The sequence below is a fragment of the Sapajus apella genome, unplaced genomic scaffold (genome assembly GCF_009761245.1).
Source record: "Sapajus apella isolate SASKATOON/1434 unplaced genomic scaffold, GSC_monkey_1.0 scaffold37, whole genome shotgun sequence".
Classification (NCBI taxonomy): Eukaryota; Metazoa; Chordata; class Mammalia; order Primates; family Cebidae; genus Sapajus; species Sapajus apella.
Window position 1 is genome coordinate 2793135 of NW_022436977.1, and position 22166 is coordinate 2815300.

At 40.3% G+C, this 22166-nt stretch overlaps 1 protein-coding gene across 9 annotated transcripts in view; it reads right to left on the minus strand.

Annotated features, from left to right (window-relative positions):
• Positions 1-22166, minus strand: part of TLN2 (talin 2) — a 458983-nt gene that overhangs the window by 147806 nt on the left and 289011 nt on the right. For 8 of the 9 annotated variants that reach the window (XM_032297261.1, XM_032297255.1, XM_032297258.1 and 5 more), the window contains 4 exons: positions 21930-22034; positions 10076-10231; positions 4469-4570; positions 3027-3103 (listed from right to left, as the gene is read on the minus strand). In XM_032297261.1, the coding sequence (XP_032153152.1) occupies positions 3027-3103; positions 4469-4570; positions 10076-10231; positions 21930-22034 (440 nt within the window). Of the gene's footprint in view, positions 1-3022; positions 3104-4468; positions 4571-10075; positions 10232-21929; positions 22035-22166 lie in introns of those variants that run through there. The other variant, XM_032297264.1, reaches the window with a different exon arrangement.

Below are 22166 nucleotides of genomic sequence, written 5' to 3' on the forward strand. Positions count from 1 at the left end.
CATGTGGAGTGCAATGAGGAGCCGCCCCAGATGTCACATATGTTCCCTGCTTTATGCTGTGAAGGCCAATGTAAAGAGGCACGTACAGACAGAGAAGCAGCACTACAACACTTAGCAGAGCTCTGAGGTGAATCCTTTCATGACATGTAATGTAAATAATTACTCCCAATTTATCCACTTAATAGATTTATGTTATTATGCAATTAGTTGCTCTTACTGGAAAAAAAAAAAAAAAAAAAAGAAAGAAAAGAAAAGAAAACAAGGCCTGATGCAGTATCTCACCCTGGTGATCCCAGCCCTTTGGGAGGCCAAGGTGGGAAGATTCCTTGAGGTCAGGAGTTCAAGACCAGCCTGGGCAACATAATGAGATCTCATCTCTACAGATCTCATGAAAAAATTCACAAATTAGCCTGGAGTGGTGGTGTGTGCTTATAGTCCTAGCTACTCAAGAGGATGAGGCAGGAGAATCGCTTGAACCTGGGAGCCCGAGGTTGTAGTGACCTATAATCACACCACTGTGCTCCAGCCTGGCCAACACAGTAAGACTCTGTCTCAAGAAAAACAAAAATGACAACAACAACACAAGTATTCCTATAATGATAATAGTGAAGTTCCAGGTTTTAAGTGAATGTTTTGATATGTTGATATATTATTTTTGGTAAATCACACCTGAAAGAACATTCATTAAACAAGTATCTACCCTGTGGCAGGTTCCATTCTAGGCATCAGAGATACAGATCATTTATCTTCAGCTTGAAAGGGGAAATGTGGAAATGAAGGTAGGGGAAAATCTCCTCCAGCTTAGCTCCCCTCCCTCAGGCCTACCACCATTGACCACACAGGGTGTTTCATAGCCTCTGGAGCCTCGACCATATGAGGCTTTGACAGCTTTCAAAATGCTTTCAACTAAAGACCGGGAAGACTCTTAGGGTTAAGGAAAAAAAATGCATTTTTATTTTTTTGCAGCAGTTTCACTCTTGTCATCCAGGCTAAAGTGCAACTACACGATCTCAGCTCACTGTAACCTCTGCCTCCCAGGTTCAAGCGATTCTCCTGGCTCAGCCTCCCAAGTAGCTGGGATTACAGGTGCCCACCACCACACCTGGCTATTTATTTGTATTTTCAGTAGAGATGGGGTTTCACCATGTTATCCAGGCTGGTCTTGAACACCTGACCTCAGGTGAACCACCTGCCTAGGCCTCCCAGAGTGCTGGGATTACATGCGAGAGCCACAACACCTGGCCAAAAAACTGAATTTTTTACGTGGTATTTTCTTAGAATGAATAGTAAGTACAAAAAATGCTGATCATCTGAAGGTAAGAAGTCTGAGGGTGGTGTATCTTCCTCAGAAGGCTGGTGGACAAACCCATAGACAGAGTCTGGGGCATCTGTGTGTTGTGAGGTGGAAGGAAGGTGGAGGTACAGCTGGATGAAGAGACAAGGCCTCTGTCCTGGAGCTCTCACACTATCACAGATCGTTCTCTGTTGCCCAGGGCAAGATTCGACAGCCATGCTGGGATCCCAAGCAATAGGCATCCAGGGAGAAACACTGCAGTCTAGGAGTAGGGTGGTAAGAGACTGGGAAGGTGGGTCTGGAGATTTCAGTAAGAAGTCAGTTGCATTCTGAGAGCTCAGCCAAAGATCAACGCAGGAAGAAGTGGAAGGTCTAGCAATGGGGACCATCCTGACCATTCTTCCTGCTTGCCTTGATCAAACCCCACAGTTGATGCCATGTGCAGTAGAGATGGCTACAGTGGTCCCAGGCAGGTGAAGGTCCCAGACCTCTGGGCTCAGACACTTACTGGGCTGCTCCTATGGATGGGAGGCAAAGCACAGCAAGGTCCTCTGAAGTGAAGCACTCACCCTATCAGGGAGCACTAGCTCACTAACTTACATCTAATGGTCATAAATAATTCCAAGGACTTAAGGTGCTCTGCCCGAGGGTGGCCAAGTACCAGAAACGTATCATATCAAGTTTGGTTCCAACTTGCACACTAGTGGGGACAAATGGAAAAACACCTTTTGGGTGATGAGGAAGCAAACTGTGAGAAACTGGCAGCAAGGGTAGAAATGTTAGAGAAACTACTATAGTTAAGCAAGTTTAATGCACCGGAAGATGCTAGAGCTTTCTAGCGTTGTACTAAGGGAAACATCACAAGATCTGAATCTGAGTCCTGGCTCTACCACATATGTGGATCTCAACTAATTTTCATGGGCTTCAGTTTCCTTATCTGGAATGGGGATGACAGCACTTGGCCTCCCTCTTGCATAGGGAGTTGTTATTGGAATTCCAGATGAGAAAGAATGTTAGACACACACATACTGAAGCATACAAGAACAGTCATTACATTGCTCTATTAATATAAAAGGGATGTCTGTATAGGTTTCCCAAAAAGAACCATTTATTAGATGTTACTTAATTTTAATAAATCTATCTCCTCATCTATAAATGGAGCTAAATTGAGGATACTGTGAATTTAAAATAATGATGGTGAGGATAATAGTTACAATTGCAAGCTCTATGTGCCAGGCATTGTTTTACGTGCTTTATTATCAACCACCATAGAAATTAAACCTACTTAGGAGGTAATATCAATATGTCCACTTCATGGATGAGCTCATGCCAGAAGAGAATTCAGTAACTTCCTAGAGCCACACAGAGAAACACAGACCCTAGATTTGCACCTAACAAGAGTCCATGTTCTTAACCACTCATGTGGATAATGCTGCCTCACGAGACTCGAGACAAGCGTGGCACGAAGCAGTGCTTCACAGTAACAACCCCTCCACCCGCTGTTTAGCCACACCATGGTCAATGTCTCCCTGAAATCCTCAGCCTCCCTCATGAGACATGTGCCACATTAATGCTGCTGGTCTTGGGACCATGCTTGAAAAAGACTCAACTGTATCATCTGCCATCATCTTCTCCAGGTGACAGGCTTTGGAGGAGCAGGCTCCGAGCTGGCAAGAGGAAACCCACCTATCTAGGGAGAAGGTGGTTCTCCAGTGCTCTTCTTAATACTTACTTTTTTGGAGAAACAGACTCTTCTAACATAGTTGACTCCTCATCACCTTCTAGTCCAAATCGATCTTTACTTTGTTTCTGGAAATGCAAAAAAAAAAAAGAAAAAAAGAAAAAAAAAGAAAAACATGATGCAAAAATGAAAATCAGGCCTGGTGTAGTGGCTCATGCCTGTAATCCCAGCACCCTGGGAGGCTGAGATGAGCGGATCACTTGAGGTCAGGAGTTCGAGACCAGCCTGGTCAACATGGTGAAACCCTGTCTGTAATTAAAAAAAAAAAAAAATACAAAAATCAGCCTGGGATGGTGGCAGCAGCCTGTCATCCCAGCTACACTGGAGGCTGATGCAGGAGAACTGCTTGAACCTGGGAGGCAGAGGTTGTAGTGAGGATAGTGCCTCTGCACTCCAGCCTGGGCGAGAGCAAGACTCTGTCTCCAAAAAAAAAAAAAAAAAAGGAAAATCAGCAGGTCTTCATACAAGGACCTTTGAATAAAACATTTTAATGGGACACAGGGAAAGTGATGAAGTTTACTCAAAATTCCTTATGCTGGATATTTAGTAAGTGATGGATGAACAGAAGCATAATAATAAAGAAATATTTAATGTAAAGTTAGATGTCATGTATTTATTGCACTGACTTTAATTTTACACAGGAAAAAATCAAGATGCACATATTAACATTCTATTAAAACTTGGTTTTTTTGAATGGGCTGTATCTTGGAGTCTGAAGAAATCTGTTTTTCTGTATAACAATATGGCACATAACCCCATTATATTTGTTTAAAAAAAAAATTACAAAGATCATTTTTAGCCCCTCAATCCACGTTTCCACAAAGGCTGAAAAGCACAGTATAGCTATGTGAAGACGAAGACGCTGAGGCGTGCTAGGCTCATTCATCAGCTAAGTGACAGGCTATTGTTCATTGCCTGGTAGTAAATGATACAAATATGTGCTGGAGAAAAAGCAGGAATTCTCATAGGATCTTGAGGTCAAATATCTCATACTTAATTAGTGATTAAAGATTAAATTAGTGAATCAAGTGTTTTTTTCTGTTTTGAGACAGAGTCTCCCTCTGTCACTCAGGTTGCAGTGCAGTGACAAGATCTCAGCTCACTGCAACCTCCACCTCCTGGTTTCAAGCAATTCTCCTGCCTCAGCCTTCTGACTAACTGGGACTATAGGTGTGCACCACCATACCCAACTAATTTTTTTGTATTTTTAGTAGAGATTGGGCTTTGCCATGTGGGCCAAGCTGGTCTTGAACTCTGACCTCAGGTGATCTGCCCGCCTCAGCCTCCCAAAGCACTTGGATTACAGGCATGAGCCACCACGCCTGGCCTCAAGTATTTTTTAAAAGGGCTTTTTTTCAAGGTAGTCCCATCACCCAAACCGAGCCTTTTAAAAAAGCGGTCTTGCTTTTCCGATTTGCATCAATACAAAATACCTTTTTCAGGATGATGTCAATGTAGCCTGCAATCAGCTGGGATATCTGCTCTCCCTCAGTGGTTTGTACAGAATAGTAGCTTTCCTGATACTCCCCAAAATCCTGAAAAGACAGCATTGGAGGAAATATAGCTAAATCAGATATATCAACATTTTAAAGGCTAGGAAGTCCAGCTCTAGAACAGTAAAACATAGACTTAATTTTCCCTGCTCCTCCTCTCTAAATACAAATGAATACCCTAAAATTTATTCAACAATATTCAACAATGGTAAAAGAGCTCTGAAAACTGAAAAGATGGGCCAGCTGGCCCTCAGAGCTTGCAAAACCACCATATGATTGAGTTATTGGGTTTTCTTTGCTATCCCATATAACCCCCAAGACTAAGAGCTATAGAGGCCTGAACATTGGAACCTCCAATAGGCAGTTTCTTAAAAGCATGCTTTTGGTCAAAGAATCAGGAGAAGAGGAGCCCAAGAGAGACTAATGTGGGGAACCAGTCAGGAGATCCAACTCCAGCTCAACAACCTGGGCTGACATTCAATGGAAGCTGCAGAGCAGTGAAACCTCGGACCCTTTCAGGCCCTATTCCACAACCCAGGCAGTTGGATGGTCTGATTCGTTTGCTGCAGCAGTCACACATAGCAAAGCCCTGTGTCTCCCTGCCCTCCAGCCAGTGGCTTAAAGAGACGCAGGCCCAGTGCCTTCCACTTCCTGCAATGAAGGTCATCCAGCAATAGCAGGTAGCCCAGGTTAGTGCCTTCTGTCCTCATTGACAGAACCAACAGGGTTTGAGCAGGAACATCAGTGTCAAAATAAAAAATCAGTCTAGAAAAGCAATGAAAAGTCTCAGAGAATGAAACTGTCATTGCAAGTAAAGCCCACAAAAGTAGGCCAGAGCAACAATCTTGCATGTTCTTCACATGTACCCCAAAACCTAAAATGCAAAAAAAAAAGTGGGAAAAAAAAAAAGTAGGCCAGAACACTACACACTAAACTTGAACAAAGTGTCTGCCTGCTAAAATGGAATATTTCAGTAACATCAAAAGTCTCCTAATAGGCCAGGCACAGTGGCTCATGCCTGTGATCCTGGCACTTTGTGAAGTTGAGGCAAGAGGATCACTTGAGCCCAGGAGTTCAAGATCAGCCTGGGCAACATGGTGAGACTCTGCCTATATAAAAAAATTTTTTTTAATTAGCCAGGCATGGTGGCATAAGCCTGCAGTTCCAGCTCCTCAAGAGGCTGAGGTGGGAGGATTGCCTGAGTCTAGGAGGTAAGCTATGATCATACCAGTATACTCCAGCTTGGACAACAGAGTGAGAGACTATCTCAAAAAAATAATAATAATAATAATAAAAAGTCTCCTACTATAATAAACAAGATGTCTAGGATGTTTTAAAAATATATATATTGACATCAAGAGCCAGGACAAACACAATACGAATGATAAAGATGATCAACTCATCCCAATACTGAAATTAATCAGATAGTGGAATTATCTGATAAGGACTTTAAAGCAACCATCATAAAAACGCTTCCCCAATAAATTGCAAATTCTCTTGAAGCAAATTTTACAGAATAAAAAGTTTCACAAAGAAACAGAAGTCATAATAAAGAATCAAATGGAAATTATAGAACTGAAAAAGGCAATAACCAAAATTTTAAAATTCACAGGATAAACAAGTGTGGAGATAATAAAAAATAAAATCAGCAAACGTGAAAACAGATCAATAGAATTTAGTCAATCTGAACAATATGGAGAAAAGAAACTAAAAAACAGAGCTTCAGGAATCTACAGGACAGTAACAAAAGATCTCACATAAATATCATCAGAGTAACAGGAGAGAACAGTGTTGGACAAAAATAAAGTATCTGAAGAAATAATGACTGAAAACTTCCCCAAATTAGTGAAGACTTAAACCCGCAAATTCAAGAAACTGAGTGAACTCCAAACAAATGAATCCTAAGAAACCCATACCAAGAATTTTGAAAATTAGAGATAAAAGTATCTTAAAAACAGCCACAGAAAAATGACATATTGCCTACAAATTGACACCAACTTGAATGACAGCAAATTTCTCATTTGAAACCATGGAGGTAAGAAAGAAGTGGCATGACAGTTTTCAGATGCTAAAAGAAAGGAACTGTCAATCCCAAATGCTGTACCTGGCAAAATTATCCTTCATGAATGAAGGGGAAATAATAACATTCTCAGAGGAAGAAAACACTAAGAGAATTTGTTGCTAGCAGATGTACCCTTAACCAACAGCTAAAGGAAGCTCTCCAAACACAAAATGATAAAAGAAGGCTGGGAATTTTAGAAAGGCAAGAAGAACAATGGGGTAGTTAAAAATGAAGGAAATGTAATAGGCTGTTCATCAACTCATGAGTTTCTTTCAACACATTTTCTGTTCAAAGCAGAAGCTGTAACACTATCTTATGTAGTTATAGACAAAATATCTTAAGATAACTATCTTATGAGTATATGAGTAAAATATTTAAACATTATATTCAAAAAGTGTGGGGAATGGGTAGGTAAAAAGACCTAAATGGAAGTAAGATTTCTATACTTCACTTAAAGGGGTAAAGCCAGTACCAATAGGCTGTAATTAATTTCATATGTACACGGTAATATCTAGAATAACTATTAAGAACACTACACAAAGTGATATGCTCAAAATGTAACACACAAAGCAAAATGGAACTCTAAAAATTGTTGAAGCAACCCACAGAAAAGGCAAAAACAAACAACAACAACAACAAAAAAAAAAAACAGAAAAACTACAAAATGATAGACTTGGGCCCTAACATATCAATAATTAGCTTAAATATAAATAGTGTAAATATACCAATTAAAAGACAGAGATAAAATGGATTAAAAAATAATCCAACTAATTATGCTCTGTACAAGAAATTCATTTCAAATATAATAGTGTATGCAGGTTGAAAATAAAAGGATGGAAAAAGACATATCATGTCCACATTAATTTTATAAAAAGCCTTGGTGGCTATGTTAACATTAGATACAGCAGACTTCAGAGCAAAACAAAAATTACTAATAGAAAAGAACATTACATAATGATTAAACAACTTCTGCATTAAGATATAGGAATCTTAAATACACGAGCATCAAACAACAAAGCTTCAAATTACATGAAACAAAAACTGAGAGCTGAAAGAAAAAGTAGAAAAATCCACAATTACTGTTAAGAACTTCACTCTCAGCAGTTGAGGAAACTGCCAGGCAGAAAATTAACAAACATATTCATACAAAAGACTGGAACACTACCATCAACTAACAGGGATGTAACTGGTATTCACAGAGCCCAATTTACATGGTAACAGTAGAAAATAATTTCTTTTTGAGTACTCATAGAACACTCACCAAAAATGATATACTGGGATAGAAAAACCTTAAAATTACAAAAGAACTGAAATTATACAGAGTATGTTCTTTGACCATAGTGGAATCAAACTAAAAATCAGTAGTAGAGAGACAGCAGCAAAGCCTCCAAACACTTGGAAATTAAATAAAAGCCAGGAGTAGGAAGGAAAAAATCACTACATATTATGAGCTTTAATGCAACATTAGGCTTTAATCAAAATACTGATATTCTTTCATTTGCCTGAGATAGTTAATGAGGTAATCATAACTATTTTTTAAAACAAATTTTTGTTTTTAATAAATACTTGAACCTAGTTTAAACAGACCAACAGCATTAAAAGACATAAAACAGCCGGGCGCGGTGGCTCACGACTGTAATCCCAGCACTTTGGGAGGCCGAGGCAGGTGGATCACGAGGTCAATAGATCGAGACCATCCTGGTCAACATGGTGAAACCCCATCTCTACTAAAAATACAAAAAATTAGCTGGGCATGGTGGCGCGTGCCTGTAATCCCATCTACTCAGGAGGCTGAGGCAGGAGAATTGCCTGAACCCAGGAGGTGGAGGTTGCAGTGAGCCGAGATTGCGCCATTGCACTCCAGCCTGGGTAACAAGAGAGAAACTCCGTCTCAGGGGTAAAAAAAAAAAAGAGAGATGTAAAACAAAACACAGTTCTTCCTGTCCTATCTATTCCCGTCTTCATTTTCTACCACACGCCCCTCCAAAGGTAACCACTTTCAACTCTTTTAGCAGTTCTTCTAGTATTTCTAAATAGTATGTTTATACTGATTTATTGATTTTTCTAATTTAGAAATTATCCATGACTTCCTGCAATGGAAGATGAGGTCATGGCTAAGTATGAACGTTCATCTTTTGAGGGCTACACAGGAACAGCTGTTACAGCTAAAGGAGGAAAGAAGGTATGTTGTTTTCTGAAGATTCCTTCTAATTGGCAGGAACTTATCACTCTATAGTCAAATTAGATAACTAATGACTCCTTCCATGGCCCCTTCTTTACACAGTTTTTTTTTTTTTTTTTGGTCCTATTATGATATTTTGCATAGATAAGAGGTGATATAGTTCAAGCATTCCGTAGAGACTTCAGGAGTCTTAAGAAACTGACAAATTCAGGCCAGGCACGGTGGCTCACGCTTGTGAGCATTTTAGGAGGCTGAGGAGGGCGGATCACAAGGTCAGGAGTTCGAGACGAGCCTGACCAACATGGTGAAATCCCATCTCTATTAAAAAAAAGAAAATACAAAAATTAGCTGGCATAGTGGCACACGCCTGTAATCCCAGCTACTCAGGAGGCTGAAGCAGGAGAATCGCTTGAGCCTGGGAGACAGAGGTTACAGTGAGCCGAGTTTGTGCCGCTGCACTGGGCAACAGAGTGAGGCTCTATTTCAAAAAGAAAGAGAGAAAGAAAGAAAGATACTGACAAATTCTAGCACTTTTTTTCTTAATGCACAACTTCCTCTCACAACTACCTGCCCTATTGCGTTTCACAAGTAAATGTAGCTATAGTTAAGGCATACAGTTATACTATGCTAACAACAATTACTGAAATAACATATTTTCACTACTTTCCATAAATTTTATACTAAGTATTTTATCATCTTCATCTTAATCATAGCAACTCTGTGAAATGGATATGACTATCACCATTTTATTGCTGAAGAAATTAAGGCTCAGAGAGGAGATGTAAGTTGAACAAGGTCACAGAGCTGGGAAATGACCAAGTGGATTTCTATAATAATACCACACTAAAGTCCATGTTATTTCCACTGTATACCATACTCTTTCTAGGCAGGCTAGGAAAACACTCCTCAGCAAGATAATCACAATTCTTAGGAACATCTAAAACAAAGAGAGGGGGCCTTTCTGTGGGCCTCAGAGCACTAGAAACTTTCCTTTGAGGATATGTCATCAGGAACACAGAACGGAGAATCATCTGGGTGAGTGGCTCTTTCTAGATATTGAACTAGTGGCTAACTTACACAGAGTGCAGAGAAGCAGCAGTACCTGAAGAAACCCAATCTTGCTGACCTCGCTCTTACTTCTACATTCATCCCCTTTCCTGCCCGTGGACTTGTACTATCTTCCCCCTCCACCTGGCTCTCTAAGGCCAGAGAAACCCAATGAGCAAGGATCTGGTCTTTCTCCTGTCCCCACAGTATCACCAAGGCCATGCTAGCCCTCTCCCTGCCCTCCGCCAGTCCCTACCAGTGTGAAGCTCTTGGGTGAGGCTGCCCAGCGCTTGACCGTGGTAAGGGGCCACTCCTGTAGCACCTCCTTGGTCTTCTCATCCACACGCATCACCGAGTCTTTGGTGATCCCCAGCAGGCGAGGCACCAGCTTGTTCTTGCCTTTCATCTTTTCCTGAAACAGGAGATACCAAGAGTCAGTGCTGTTCTTCTGAATACAACTGACTTTGCCAAGGAATCAGTGATTTTTTCAATGTTTCACCTGTATACACTGTGTTTCAAAACAGGCAGGGCTATAGGAAAACCAAGGTTTTGAGGCTAGGTGAAAAACTCATTAAACTAAAGGCATGGGAACTCAAACAAAGACATGAAAGTCTGGAAAAATCCAGAAAAGCATGCTCCTGTTCAGGAGGGCAGCTTGCTCCAAAAACAGACTATGTCAGAAAGACAGGATAGAACTGAAAAGACATCCAGAGAAAAAGAAGCAAAGGTGAATTCCAGGTACTATCACTCCCAGTGGCCAACTCAGTGAGTAACAAGAGAGTTAATCTAATATTTCAAATTAAAACTCTGCCAAAGCAGAATTTTCTCATTATAACGAGACACAGCCGCCTATCCTTTTTTTAAATCTCTAAAATGTATTTCCCTTTGGATTCTTTGTTTTGGTATTTTGTATATCTACTGATTCTTGAAATTTATTTTATGATTAGTTTTAATAATGTTTTAAGATACAGTAATGTCTATTAAAATAATGGACCCCTAGCTCACACTCATACCAAAATAAATTCAAGATAGATTAATAATTTAGGAAGAACATCCAAGTGGGTATTTTTGTGATCCTTGGGATGAAAAATGACTTCCTAGGAAAAACAACAACATAAGAAGCCATAAAGAAAACGATTACTAGGCTTAACTCAAAATATATATATACTTTTGACAGATCAGGGGAGGGGAACAAAAGATAAAGAAACCTCATAAAAAATGAAAAAGACTGAGAAATAAACATTTGCAATGAATGTAATGGTAACAGACTTCATACACTGTCTATGTGATGCATTCATAAATCAACAAAATAACTGCTGAAAAGCATGAACAGAAAATGTTAAAATACCTAAATGAGGACATAAGTTTTCACTTAAAATAGCTGAGGTGTTTCTTTTAAAATTAAAAATAATACTCGTATTTGAGGAAGACGTGAAGGGGGTCACTACTGATGAAAGCTTAAGATAGCAAAGCCTTCATGGGAGAAAATGTGCCAATATCTATCCAAACTCTTAAAAAGCTCCTGTTTTTGACAAAGCTAGCTTTTAGGAACTCAGTTTTGTGTGTGTGTGTGTTTTTTAAAGTTATAAATGTGTGTAAAGATTATACCACACAAAGCTCAACCACAGTACATCATAGTGAAAAGCTTGAAACCACCCACACTTTTAGACGAGACTGGGCACATTCAGGGTGGTATGGCTGTAGACGAAACAATCCGAATTTTCTACAACACAGGATTTGATATGTAAATTATAGTATATCCAGAAAACAGATTTCCCTACATTATTAAAAATTATATTATAGAAAAACAACTGGTTTTATAGAAGTAAACTATTCATAATATATTACCTAAAAAACAGACTATAGAGCCTAATCTTAGGTGAAATAAAAATTTTTACATAGACACATGTCCATTACATGAAAAAAAGGCAATGAACATCTCATGTGTTTTGTATTATTTTTTTGTGCGTTTCCTTATTTCCAAAATTTCACTTAATGCACGTATATTTTTAGAGTTGTCAGGAAAACCTTTTCAAGTCATATTTGCTGAAACCTAGCAACACCTAAACTGCTATTCTCAGAGGCACAGATATATATATATTCACACAAAGTATCTATGCATTTGTGGATGTGTATACACACACCCAACACAGGGTAATGCCACTTAAAACAGAGCTGGAGCATACTAGATACTTAACAAGCATCATATGTTTATCTTCAGAGCATCCCCAAAACACTGGTATCATCATTTTTCAATCTGCAGGTGGAGAGACCGAGACCAACAGTGGTGAGTTGGTAAAGCCATAATTTGAACAAAGATTTGAGGAGCGCAAAAATATCTCTGATTTCAAAAGCTGTCTACTGCAGTTTACTGTCTTCTGGTGGAAGTAAAAAGAGAAAAGGCCAAATCCTCCTCTCTGCCCTCACCATGAGCATTTGATAACCCTCAGATGGTGACAGTCACGGCTTCCTCACGAAGGATACCATGGTATGAGGAATCTGCCTGGGTGTCTGAGGAGGGGAATATTCTTCCCTGAGCCTCAAGTCTTAAAAAACACAGAGAAGGGTCAGATTTTTTTCAAAGAAAGAACAGTTCCACAAGGGGTGAGATCAGTGAAGGGCAGACAACGTGTCAGCCAATCTACTCTGATTGAGGAGCCACACAGAGTTTTAGGTTGAGAGGCTATAAGCAGCTAATTCGGTTGTACAGGGTTGGCACAAACCTAGCTTCTGGGACCCAGGAAGGGGACAGGAGATAAAAAATGGTTTGCAGCTGCTTCCTTCATTCTTTCCCATCTGCGCTGCTCCCCAGTGAGGGATTCTGGGGTGCGGGCACACAGAATCATGACGGATTGCCCTGGCTCTTGTCAAGATCATTCCAGATTGGGAGAGGAAGCCACAGTGAACAAACAACTTACAGTGAACATTCCGTTAGCAGGTCACAACTGAGGAAAAGGGGCTGAGGGAAGAAAAAAATACTGGAACTGGCAACAGAGACCACATCGAGGGTTAAAATCACTTCAGTGCCTACCCACAAAATGCAGAACGGCTGAAGAAAGGTAAAATAGCAAATGGCTCAGACCTGCGATCCTGACACAAGCTCTTCCCTGGTGCAGAGACCTGCCTTACAGCCTCAATGATAGGAATGTGAGGGGAGGGCCACAAGGTAGTAAGGCTCCCTCTTTCCTTCCTATGCCTTAAGTCTCAGTCACCCCATACCATTCCTTTCCAACCTTCAACCTCCAGCTCCCTTTTATCTCCAGTAGACCATGCTAAAGCAGGCACCAGTGAAGACCCATCTATCTCACATACTTACACACACACACACACACACACACACACACACACAGATTGAGCTGTGATTTTTGCCTGCCATCTAGAAGCTTCTCTCTTGAGGGGGTCCTGATTAGACTGTTTTTGTTTTGAAAATGTCTACAGCTTGTGTAACTCAGAGGCAGGAGAATGCAGGTATTCTATCAAAGAGAGGCAGGATTCATTAACAACCCAACCCCTCCTCTTTCAAACGTATTTCAGCGACTACCACGGGTTTAGCCCTGGCAGCCAGCTGTGATCAAGCCGGCTGTCTGCAGGCTCTTCTCACAGGTGTAGAGATTGCCTGGTTCTGACATCACCTCTGCTTCATGCCTGAGATCCAAAATGGGGTGGAGAGATGCAACTGGGCTGAACTTCTGGCTCCTGGCCCCTCACTTCAATATGGCCCAAGCCCAAATGGTCCTCCCCATGATCCAGCTGAGCTCACTAGAGTTCTAGGTTGGCTTGGCCAAAGGGCTGATGTGCATGTTTTAGTCTGTCTTCAGTATATTTCTTTCTTTTAGGGACATGGGAAAAAATGGCTGTCTAAGAGCAAACCTGGGTGCTGAAGACCCTGTTTATTAGCCACTTCTTTCCCTACAAGTGACTGGCAATCCATTTTAACTAGACTCGGGATTCTGAGATGCTCTGAATGTCCTCTGTGATGTTTTTACAGTTTAGGGCAGAAGAGGGTCAGTTCCCCGGGTAAATCTCCTATCTCAAGGCTAATGGCTATGGCTGAAAAGTTTTCAAAGGCAAATTTAGAAGTGACAAGGGTTACACAATGATTTTCTGGAATAAAACAAGATTTAATGCTCATCATGGGAAATGCCTTACTGTTGCTTGTGGGGTTTTGGTGTAGCAGATCATGATGAAATGGAACAGAAGTCAATGAAAGTGGAAGAATGTAGATCTTGACAGCTCCTGTTTATGGAGATCTTATATGAGGCAGTCCCCTTTTGTGTGTTAACTTATTGAAACCTCATAAAAAGCCACAATTTTATAGGTCAACAAACTGAAGCTTAGAGATGAAGGGTAAGGTAACTTATCCAAGGTCAAACTACTAAGTGGCAAAGCCAGGATCCAAACTCAAGCCTTTTTTTTTTTCAAAGCCTATTTCTTAGCCACTGAGAATACTGCCGCCTAATACTATTCCCTATGAATTCATTACATGGCTTGCAGACATTCTCTGTATGGAGATGGGTAAACTATGGCCAATGCTAAATCCAGCTTATTTTTTATGGCCCAAGAGCTAGGAATGAATTTTCCATTTTTAAATTTAAAAAAAAAAGGAGGAAGATTTGATGCCACGAAAATTATATAAAATTCAAATTTCAGAGTCCATAAAGCTTTGTAGAAACATAACCATGCTATTCATTTACATTTTGCCTAAGGCTGCTTTCATACTACAGGGGCAAAGTTGAGTATTGGCAAAGCCTGAAATGTTTACTATCTGGCCCTTAGGACCAGGGTTTGGGAAGTGTGGGAAGAGTTCAGTGACTGGGATGATCTAAAATTTATCAGGCCAGGTACAATGGCTCATGCCTATAATCCCAACACTTTGAAACCTGAAGTGGAGGGATCCCTTGAGCCGAGGAGCTTGAGAAAAGCCTAGGCAACATAGGGAGACCTGTCTCTAAGAAAAGATAAAAATAAATTAGCTGGGCATGGTGGCACGTGCCTATAGTGTCAGTTACTCCGGAGGCTGCAGAGAGCCATGATCATGCCACTACATTCCAGACTGGGTGACAGAGTAAGATCTTGTTTATAAAAAAAAAGAATAAATTAAATCAATCAAATATCCTTACTTTCCAGTCACCACACTTGTTTACATACACTAGCTCACTTACTTGTCATTAGAGCTCTATAAGGAATTATTTCTGTTTTAAAATGAAGAAACTCAGATGAATAAACTGAGATTTAGAGTTTAAGTATGTTCCCTAAGATCATATAAGTTTCTACTATTTCTCACACAGGTGTAATTACCATCTTGGATTCTAGGCCAATTTTCCCAACTCAAACATGCCGGCACTTTCTATTACAATAACATAAAGTTTAATACTGACTGCTAGGACAAAATGTTCCTAGACATAGAAGAAAATATGATGGTAAGCAGCTCTAAGCACATCAAACCAGGCCCCTCAAAATATCTATGACTGATTTCAAGGATGTGTGGTATGAGTAAGTGTGTTCATTATTATTACTAATTATAATTTCATTTACTTATTTAGAGTTTCTAAAAGAAACCTAAAAAACTAGTGAATGGGAAGCAGGAATTATTCACTTTTAATTTACTACCTAAATTATGCTTTCATTAGCATAATTCCTTCACAATTTAATGCAATGTTCAGTTTGGGGCATAAGAAATCTGTTATTGATGTCTTTTACAAAATGTATTACCCCAATTAGTACAACCTCTATGGAAAACAGTATGGAGATTCCTTAAAAAGCTAAAAGTAGATCTACCATTTGATCCAGCAATCCCACTACTGGGTATCTACTCAAAGGAAAAGAAGACATTATATGAAAAACATACTTGCACACGTATGTTTATAGCACCACAGTTCACAACTGCAAAGATGTGGACCCAACTTAAGTGACCATCAACTAATGAGTGGATAGAGAAAATGTGGCACATATATACCCTGGAATACTACCCAGCCACGAAAAACAACTAAATGTCTTTTGCAACACCTTGGATGGAGCTGGAGGCCATTATTCTAAGTGAATAACACAGCAGTGGGAAACCAGAATGCATATGCTCTCACCTAATGGGAGTTAAGCTATGAGTACACAAAGGCATACAGAGTGGTATAATGAACTTTAGAGACTCAGAAGGGAAAGGGTGGGAGTGGGGCTATAGATAAAAAACTACACATTAGGCGTAATGCACACTACTTGGGTGACGGGAGCACTGAAATCTTAGAATTCACTGCTATATAATTCATCCATGTAAACCACTTGTACCCCAAAAGCAACTGAAATAAAAAAAAAAAAATTCCTTAGGCATGTTTTTTTTTTTTTTTTTTTTTGGTGCTATTCTGCATGTGATCTCTTTTCATCACATACTCTAAATGGTTTCACTAATTTTTACATACCTACTCTAAGGGCTTATTTCATACGGTTGACATATGTCTTTTCCTATGCCAATTTAATCGATGTAACAATCAACCTAAAAATTAAAATGATTGTGTACATATTGTTATAACATGTACAGGATCCATATGCTGAAAATTACAAAATGTTGAAAGCAATCAAGGAGGCTCTCTATACCATGTTTATCAGTTAAAAGACTTAACACAGTAAAAATTTCAATTATCTCCAAACTGATCTATAAATTTAATGCAATTACTATCAAAATCAGAGCAAGGCTTTTTGTAGACACAGATAAGTTTGTTTGGAAGTATATATGAAAAGGAAAAAACCTAAAATGGCTAAAACAATTTTGAAAAAGAAGAAAAAACTTAAGGTAATCACTTTACCTGATGTTACGGCTTACTTTATAGCCAAAGTTGATCACGACAGTGTGATTAGAAGAGGGATGCATATTTGAATAAGAACAAAATAGAGAACCCAGAAATGGACCCATACAGATGTGCTGAACTAAATTTTGACAGTGATGCAAAAGTAATTCACTGGAGGAAAAATGGCACTTTCAACAAATGGTGCTGGAGTAACTTGATTAGGGTAGGGGTTACACAAATCTATAAATATAATAAACTTGCATAGAACTAAACACACATAAGTGAACTCTGACTAAGGTCTGTGGATTGTACCCATATCATTTTCCTGGCTATGTTACTGTACCATTGGAGGAAATCTGACGAAGGGCACATACAACCTTTCTGTATTATTGGTTTTTTTTTTTTTTTTTTTTTGTTTTGTTTTGTTTTTTGAGACGGAGTCTCACTCTGTTGCCCAAACTGAAGTGCAGTGGCGCAATCTGGGCTCACTGCAACCTCTACCTGCTGGGTTCAAGCAATTCTCCTGCCTCAGCCTCCAGAGTAGCTGGGACTATAGGCGTGTGCCACCATGCCTGGTTAATTTTTTGTATTTTTAGTAGAGATGGGGTTTCACCATGCTGGCCAGGCTGGTCTTGAACTCCTGACCTCGTGATCCGCCTGCCTTGGCCTCCCAAAGTACTGGGATTACAGGCGTAGCCACAGCAGCCATTATTGTTATTTTTAAAACCACAGTCAGTTTTAGAACATTTTCACCACATCAGAAAGAACCCTGCACCCTTCAGCATTCCCCTATCTTCATCATTCCCCTATCTCCCTCACCAGACTACTCTTAAGCAACCACTAACCTCCTTTCTTGTCTCTATAGATTCGCCTCTTCTGGGCACTTCACATAAAGGGATCACATAGTATGTGGTCTTTTGTGACTGGCTTCTTTCACTTAGCTTAACATTTACAATGTTTATCTGTGTTGGAGCACATATCAGTATTTCATTCCTTTTTATGGCTGATGCTGCATTGTATGGATAAACCATAAATTGTCTATCCATTAATCAGTTGATGATTTGTGTTGTTAATTTTTGGCTAACACTGCTGTGAACACATATGTGTAAGGTTTATGTGGATAAACACTTTCAATTTTCTTTGGTCTATATTCCTAGGAGTGGGATTGCTGGGTTATATGGTATTTCTATGTTTAATCAACTGAGGAACTGACAGACTGTTTTCCAAAGTGACTGCACCATTTCACATTCCCACCAGCAGGTTACAGGGGTTCCAATTTTTCCATATCCTCACCAACGCTTGTTACTATCTTTTTGATTCTGTGTTAGTTTTACAGTTTCCTGTGAATCTGTAATAATTTCAAAGTAGAAAGTAAAAAAAAAATGACTTGGTATATCTTGTTATAGGATAAATAATCATGGCTATAAGTCATAGTAATTTTGTTCCTTCATTTGCTAAAGCAATGATTCCTGCCCCCCCCCCCCGCCCAATTTTTTAATCTTACTGTATGTCCTAGAACTTCCAAAACAATGTTTTGGAATCCCTCCTTCCCTCTCCCCCCCCCCCTCCCCCCTCCCCCTCCCTTCCTTCCTTCCTGATGGCGGGCACATTTATTCTGATTCCAATTCTTACAGATTTCCCTCCTTCCCTCCCTCCCCCCTCCTTCCCTCCTTCCCTCCCTCCCTCCCTCCCTCCCCTCTCCTTCCCTCCTTTCTTCCTTCCTTCCTTACCTCCCTTCCTCACCTCCCTTCCTCCCTCTGCTGAGACAGTGTCTCGCTCTATCGCCCAGGTAGGAGGAGTACAGCGGTACAATCCTGGCTTACTGCAACCTCCACATCCCAGGTTCAAACAATTCTCCCGCCTCAGCCTCCAGAGTAGCTGAGATTATAGGTGTGTGCCACCACACCCAGCTAATTTTTCTATTTTTAGTAGAGACAGGGTTTTACCATGTTGGCCAGGCTGGTCTCGAACTCCTGACCTCAAGTAATCTGCCTGCCTTGGCCTCCCAATGTGCTGGGAGATTACAAGCATGAGCCACCATGTACAGCCTCTTACAGATTTCTCTCTAACACTTCTACTAAGTATGATACTAATGAGAGGTTTGATACTGATGATCCTCTATCATGGTGAGCAAGTATACTTATATTCCAACATTTTAAAGAATTTTTAATGAGAAGATGTTGTTTTATCAAACACCTTAGTGACTTTATATAAAAGTCATATGATACCATCTTATTTAAAGTCTTGATCTGATTAGAAGGTTCATTAATTCTTAATATTGACTCATTCCTGAATTTTTTAGTTATATCATTTTTAAAATAAGGCAAACTATGGTCAAGTAAATTATATCAAAAACAATTGAGCAAAACACTAAAGTAAGCAATATGCTGTTAACATTGTAGAAAGTGACATTAATAAAAATTTTAATATCTACTATGTATATAGAAGTTGCAATTGCTTGGTTGGGCTCAGTAGCTCACGCTTACTAATCCCAGCACTTTGGGAGGCTGAGGCGGGTGGACCACCTGAGGTTGGGAGTTCGAGACCAGCCTGACCAACATGGAGAAACCCCATCTCTACTAAAAGTACAAAATTGGCCAGGCATGGTTGGCACATGCCTGTAATCTCAGCTACTTGGGAGGCTGGGGCAGGCGAATCACTTGGAGCTGGGAGGTGGAGGTTGCAGAGTGAGCCAAGATCGTACCACTGCACTCCAGCCTGGGCAACAACAGCAGAACTCTGTCTAAAAAAAAAAGAAGTTGCAAGTGCTGCCTACTTTCTTAATCCTCTCTTCTCTTCAAAGAGTTGTAATTTTAAAAAAATATAGAGAAAGAAGGGAAGGAAGGAGAGAGAGGAAAAGGAAATGGAAAAGGGAAGAAAGGAGGAAGGAAGAAAGGAAAAAAATCTCTCATGCTCTTTTTTTGCCTTAAATAATTTTGCAAAAAGAGATTTGGTTTAATCAAATCTGCAAGACCCTGCTATAACCAGACCTTTGCTCTCTCTGAAATTATCCTAGTGACCATGGACCAATTTTTCTTAGCTCTAAATTGTCTTTGGAGAACAAATTATTTTTCCTACAATTTGATATTCAATTTCTCTTCCTTTCTAATTATAGTTTTCTGTATGTTCTTTATTATCCTGAATTTGCTGACCTACATGCAAGAGGCACAACAGTTGTTTTTTTTTTTTTTTTTTAAGCACATCACTGAAACCAACTGTGTGTGAAGCCTGATGGTATTAATGGAAGATGATGTGAGTGTAAGAGATGAATTTCATACTAAAAGGACTACAGAGAAACTCAGGAAAATAAATGGAAATTGATGCCATTACCAGTGGACACGATGAAAATTTGTTTAATCTTTGTCCCTGCAAGGCATTGGAGCTCATCTACTACTGGATGCCCTTCACAATAATGAATGAAAAGTGCGCCTTCTAAAATGAGCAGATCTCCCCACGTGTTCAAGGCACAGATGGGAAGCTAGAGCAGTGGAAGCAGGTGACTACCTCTCAAATGGGGTCACGACAGCTAAGGCAGTACAGCTAGAGGCTGGGAACACCATCTGTGAATCAGGGAAACCTGAATTCAAGTCCTGGCTTCTTCAGTTACTAGCCTTATGGCCCCAACTGAATCACTGGATCTAGCTGGGCCTCTGTGTTCTCACTTATACAAAGAAGACAACAGTGGCTCACACTTGTAATCCTAGCACTTTGGGAGGCCGAGATGGGAAGACTGCCTGAGCTCAGGAGTTCAATACCAGCCTGGGCAACACAGTGAAACCCTGTCTCTACTAAAATATAAAAATTAGCCAGGCATGGTAGCATGCACTTGTAGTCCCAGCAACTTGGGAGGCTAAGGCAGGAGAACTGCCTGAACCAGGGAGACGCAGGTTGCAGTGAACCAAAATCATGCCGCTGCACTCCAACCTGGGTGACAAAGCAAGACTCTCTCCAAAAAAAGGAGGGAGATAATAGTAGTAGTTCTGCCCCTGGGTTGCTGATAGGTTTGAATGAGATAAGCTTGATGGAGGGCTATTTACTGAACATTATTACTGTTATTATTAATATTGGCTAAGTGCAGTCATTGTTACCTAGATGGCATCAGTGCCATTCAAAAATTCACTGATATTTTAAAATGCCACTAAATGTAAAAAAAAATTCGACCTCTCAATTACTTTTCTTAAAAACAAGGTGACTTGGCTAACGCCCTTTTCGGCTTTAGCCCACCTGCACCCAGGTGATTAATATTTAAAACAAAAAACAAAAAAAAACCAAGGTGACTGACATATACTTTCTTCATTGCAAAGGCCTAGTGATTTTGGGTGTAAAACTGAAAGCTAGTTTTGTTGATGTATTAATAATAAGCATGCAGCATATGTCTTTCTGGCATATAACATCTTGATATCTTCTCTCCCCAAATAAGGCAGCTTGCTCCAATGAGAAGAAGAGTCAAGGAAAACATCTTAAAGGACAAATATAACTTCTTCTTTTGCAGTTCTCTTTGGCTGTGGGGGAAGACACCTTCTTAGTCTGGTCAGTTCTATCTTTCCAACTTCAGCTCCTGGAAGCAACATGGCTGGTTTGCTCCCATTTGCTGAAAGCAACACAAGAAGACTCACTATAAGTTAGAGCTTTCTCCAGGGCCCCAGGCAAGAGGCCAAAGGGGTCAAAGCAAAACAAGTAGAAATCAGTGAAACCTAATAGTTAAGACAACTAAAAAGAGTATCATTTTCCTGATGTCAGGAAAAGCAAAGCGGTAACCAAGATAACCAGAGGTTTGTCAGTCAAGTGAAGATGGAACCCATCAAGGGCCAACCTGGGCTTGCTCACAGGTGCAATTTCAAAGACACACCTCTTTTCCTCCAGTAGGAAGAGAGAGAATTCCCATGAAAACACATCTGAAGGCCATAAAATCCAAAGTCCTATTTTAAAGTATACAAATTAAGGACCACATTTACCCCATGAATTCGATTTGGTCTGCACTGGTGAATAGCCTTCACTTAGTCCACAGGACTCTTGACAGCCCTAAATGAAACATTGTCAGGAAAGGAGTATGAAGTAAAAGTGAACCCACTCCTTCAGGGACTTTACCCCTGACAGTGATCCGAGCCAAAGCCCAGCTGCCCAGAGGCTCCTTGACAGCCGGGCTCACTCACAGCCCGCAGGTCATATCCCTGAAGCCTGTGCTGCGGCTAAACGCAGGTCAGCACTAGACAGATGTTCCACCTCCAAATGCTAGGGGGTGAGCAGGTCAAAACAGGCTTAACAGCAAATGCTTGAACAAAGGAAAAAAAGACATGGCTGAGGCGAACGCTCTCTCCATTCTGCCCAACTCACCTTCACCAGGAAGAAGGACACGCCATATGTGCGGAGGGACCGTGCAAGTTTCACGTACTTGACTTTGGCTTCTATCTCATTCATCTCTCCGCAGTTCTTATGCTCCTGCAAAAGTGACAGTAGCCAGGGACCAGTTATTGCATCTCTGCCAGCAGGTTGACCTGGAGAGAGGTAGTTGCTACATGCAGTGGACACAGTGGCTAGGAATGATCATTAAGTGATGTTTGTGTCTATCTG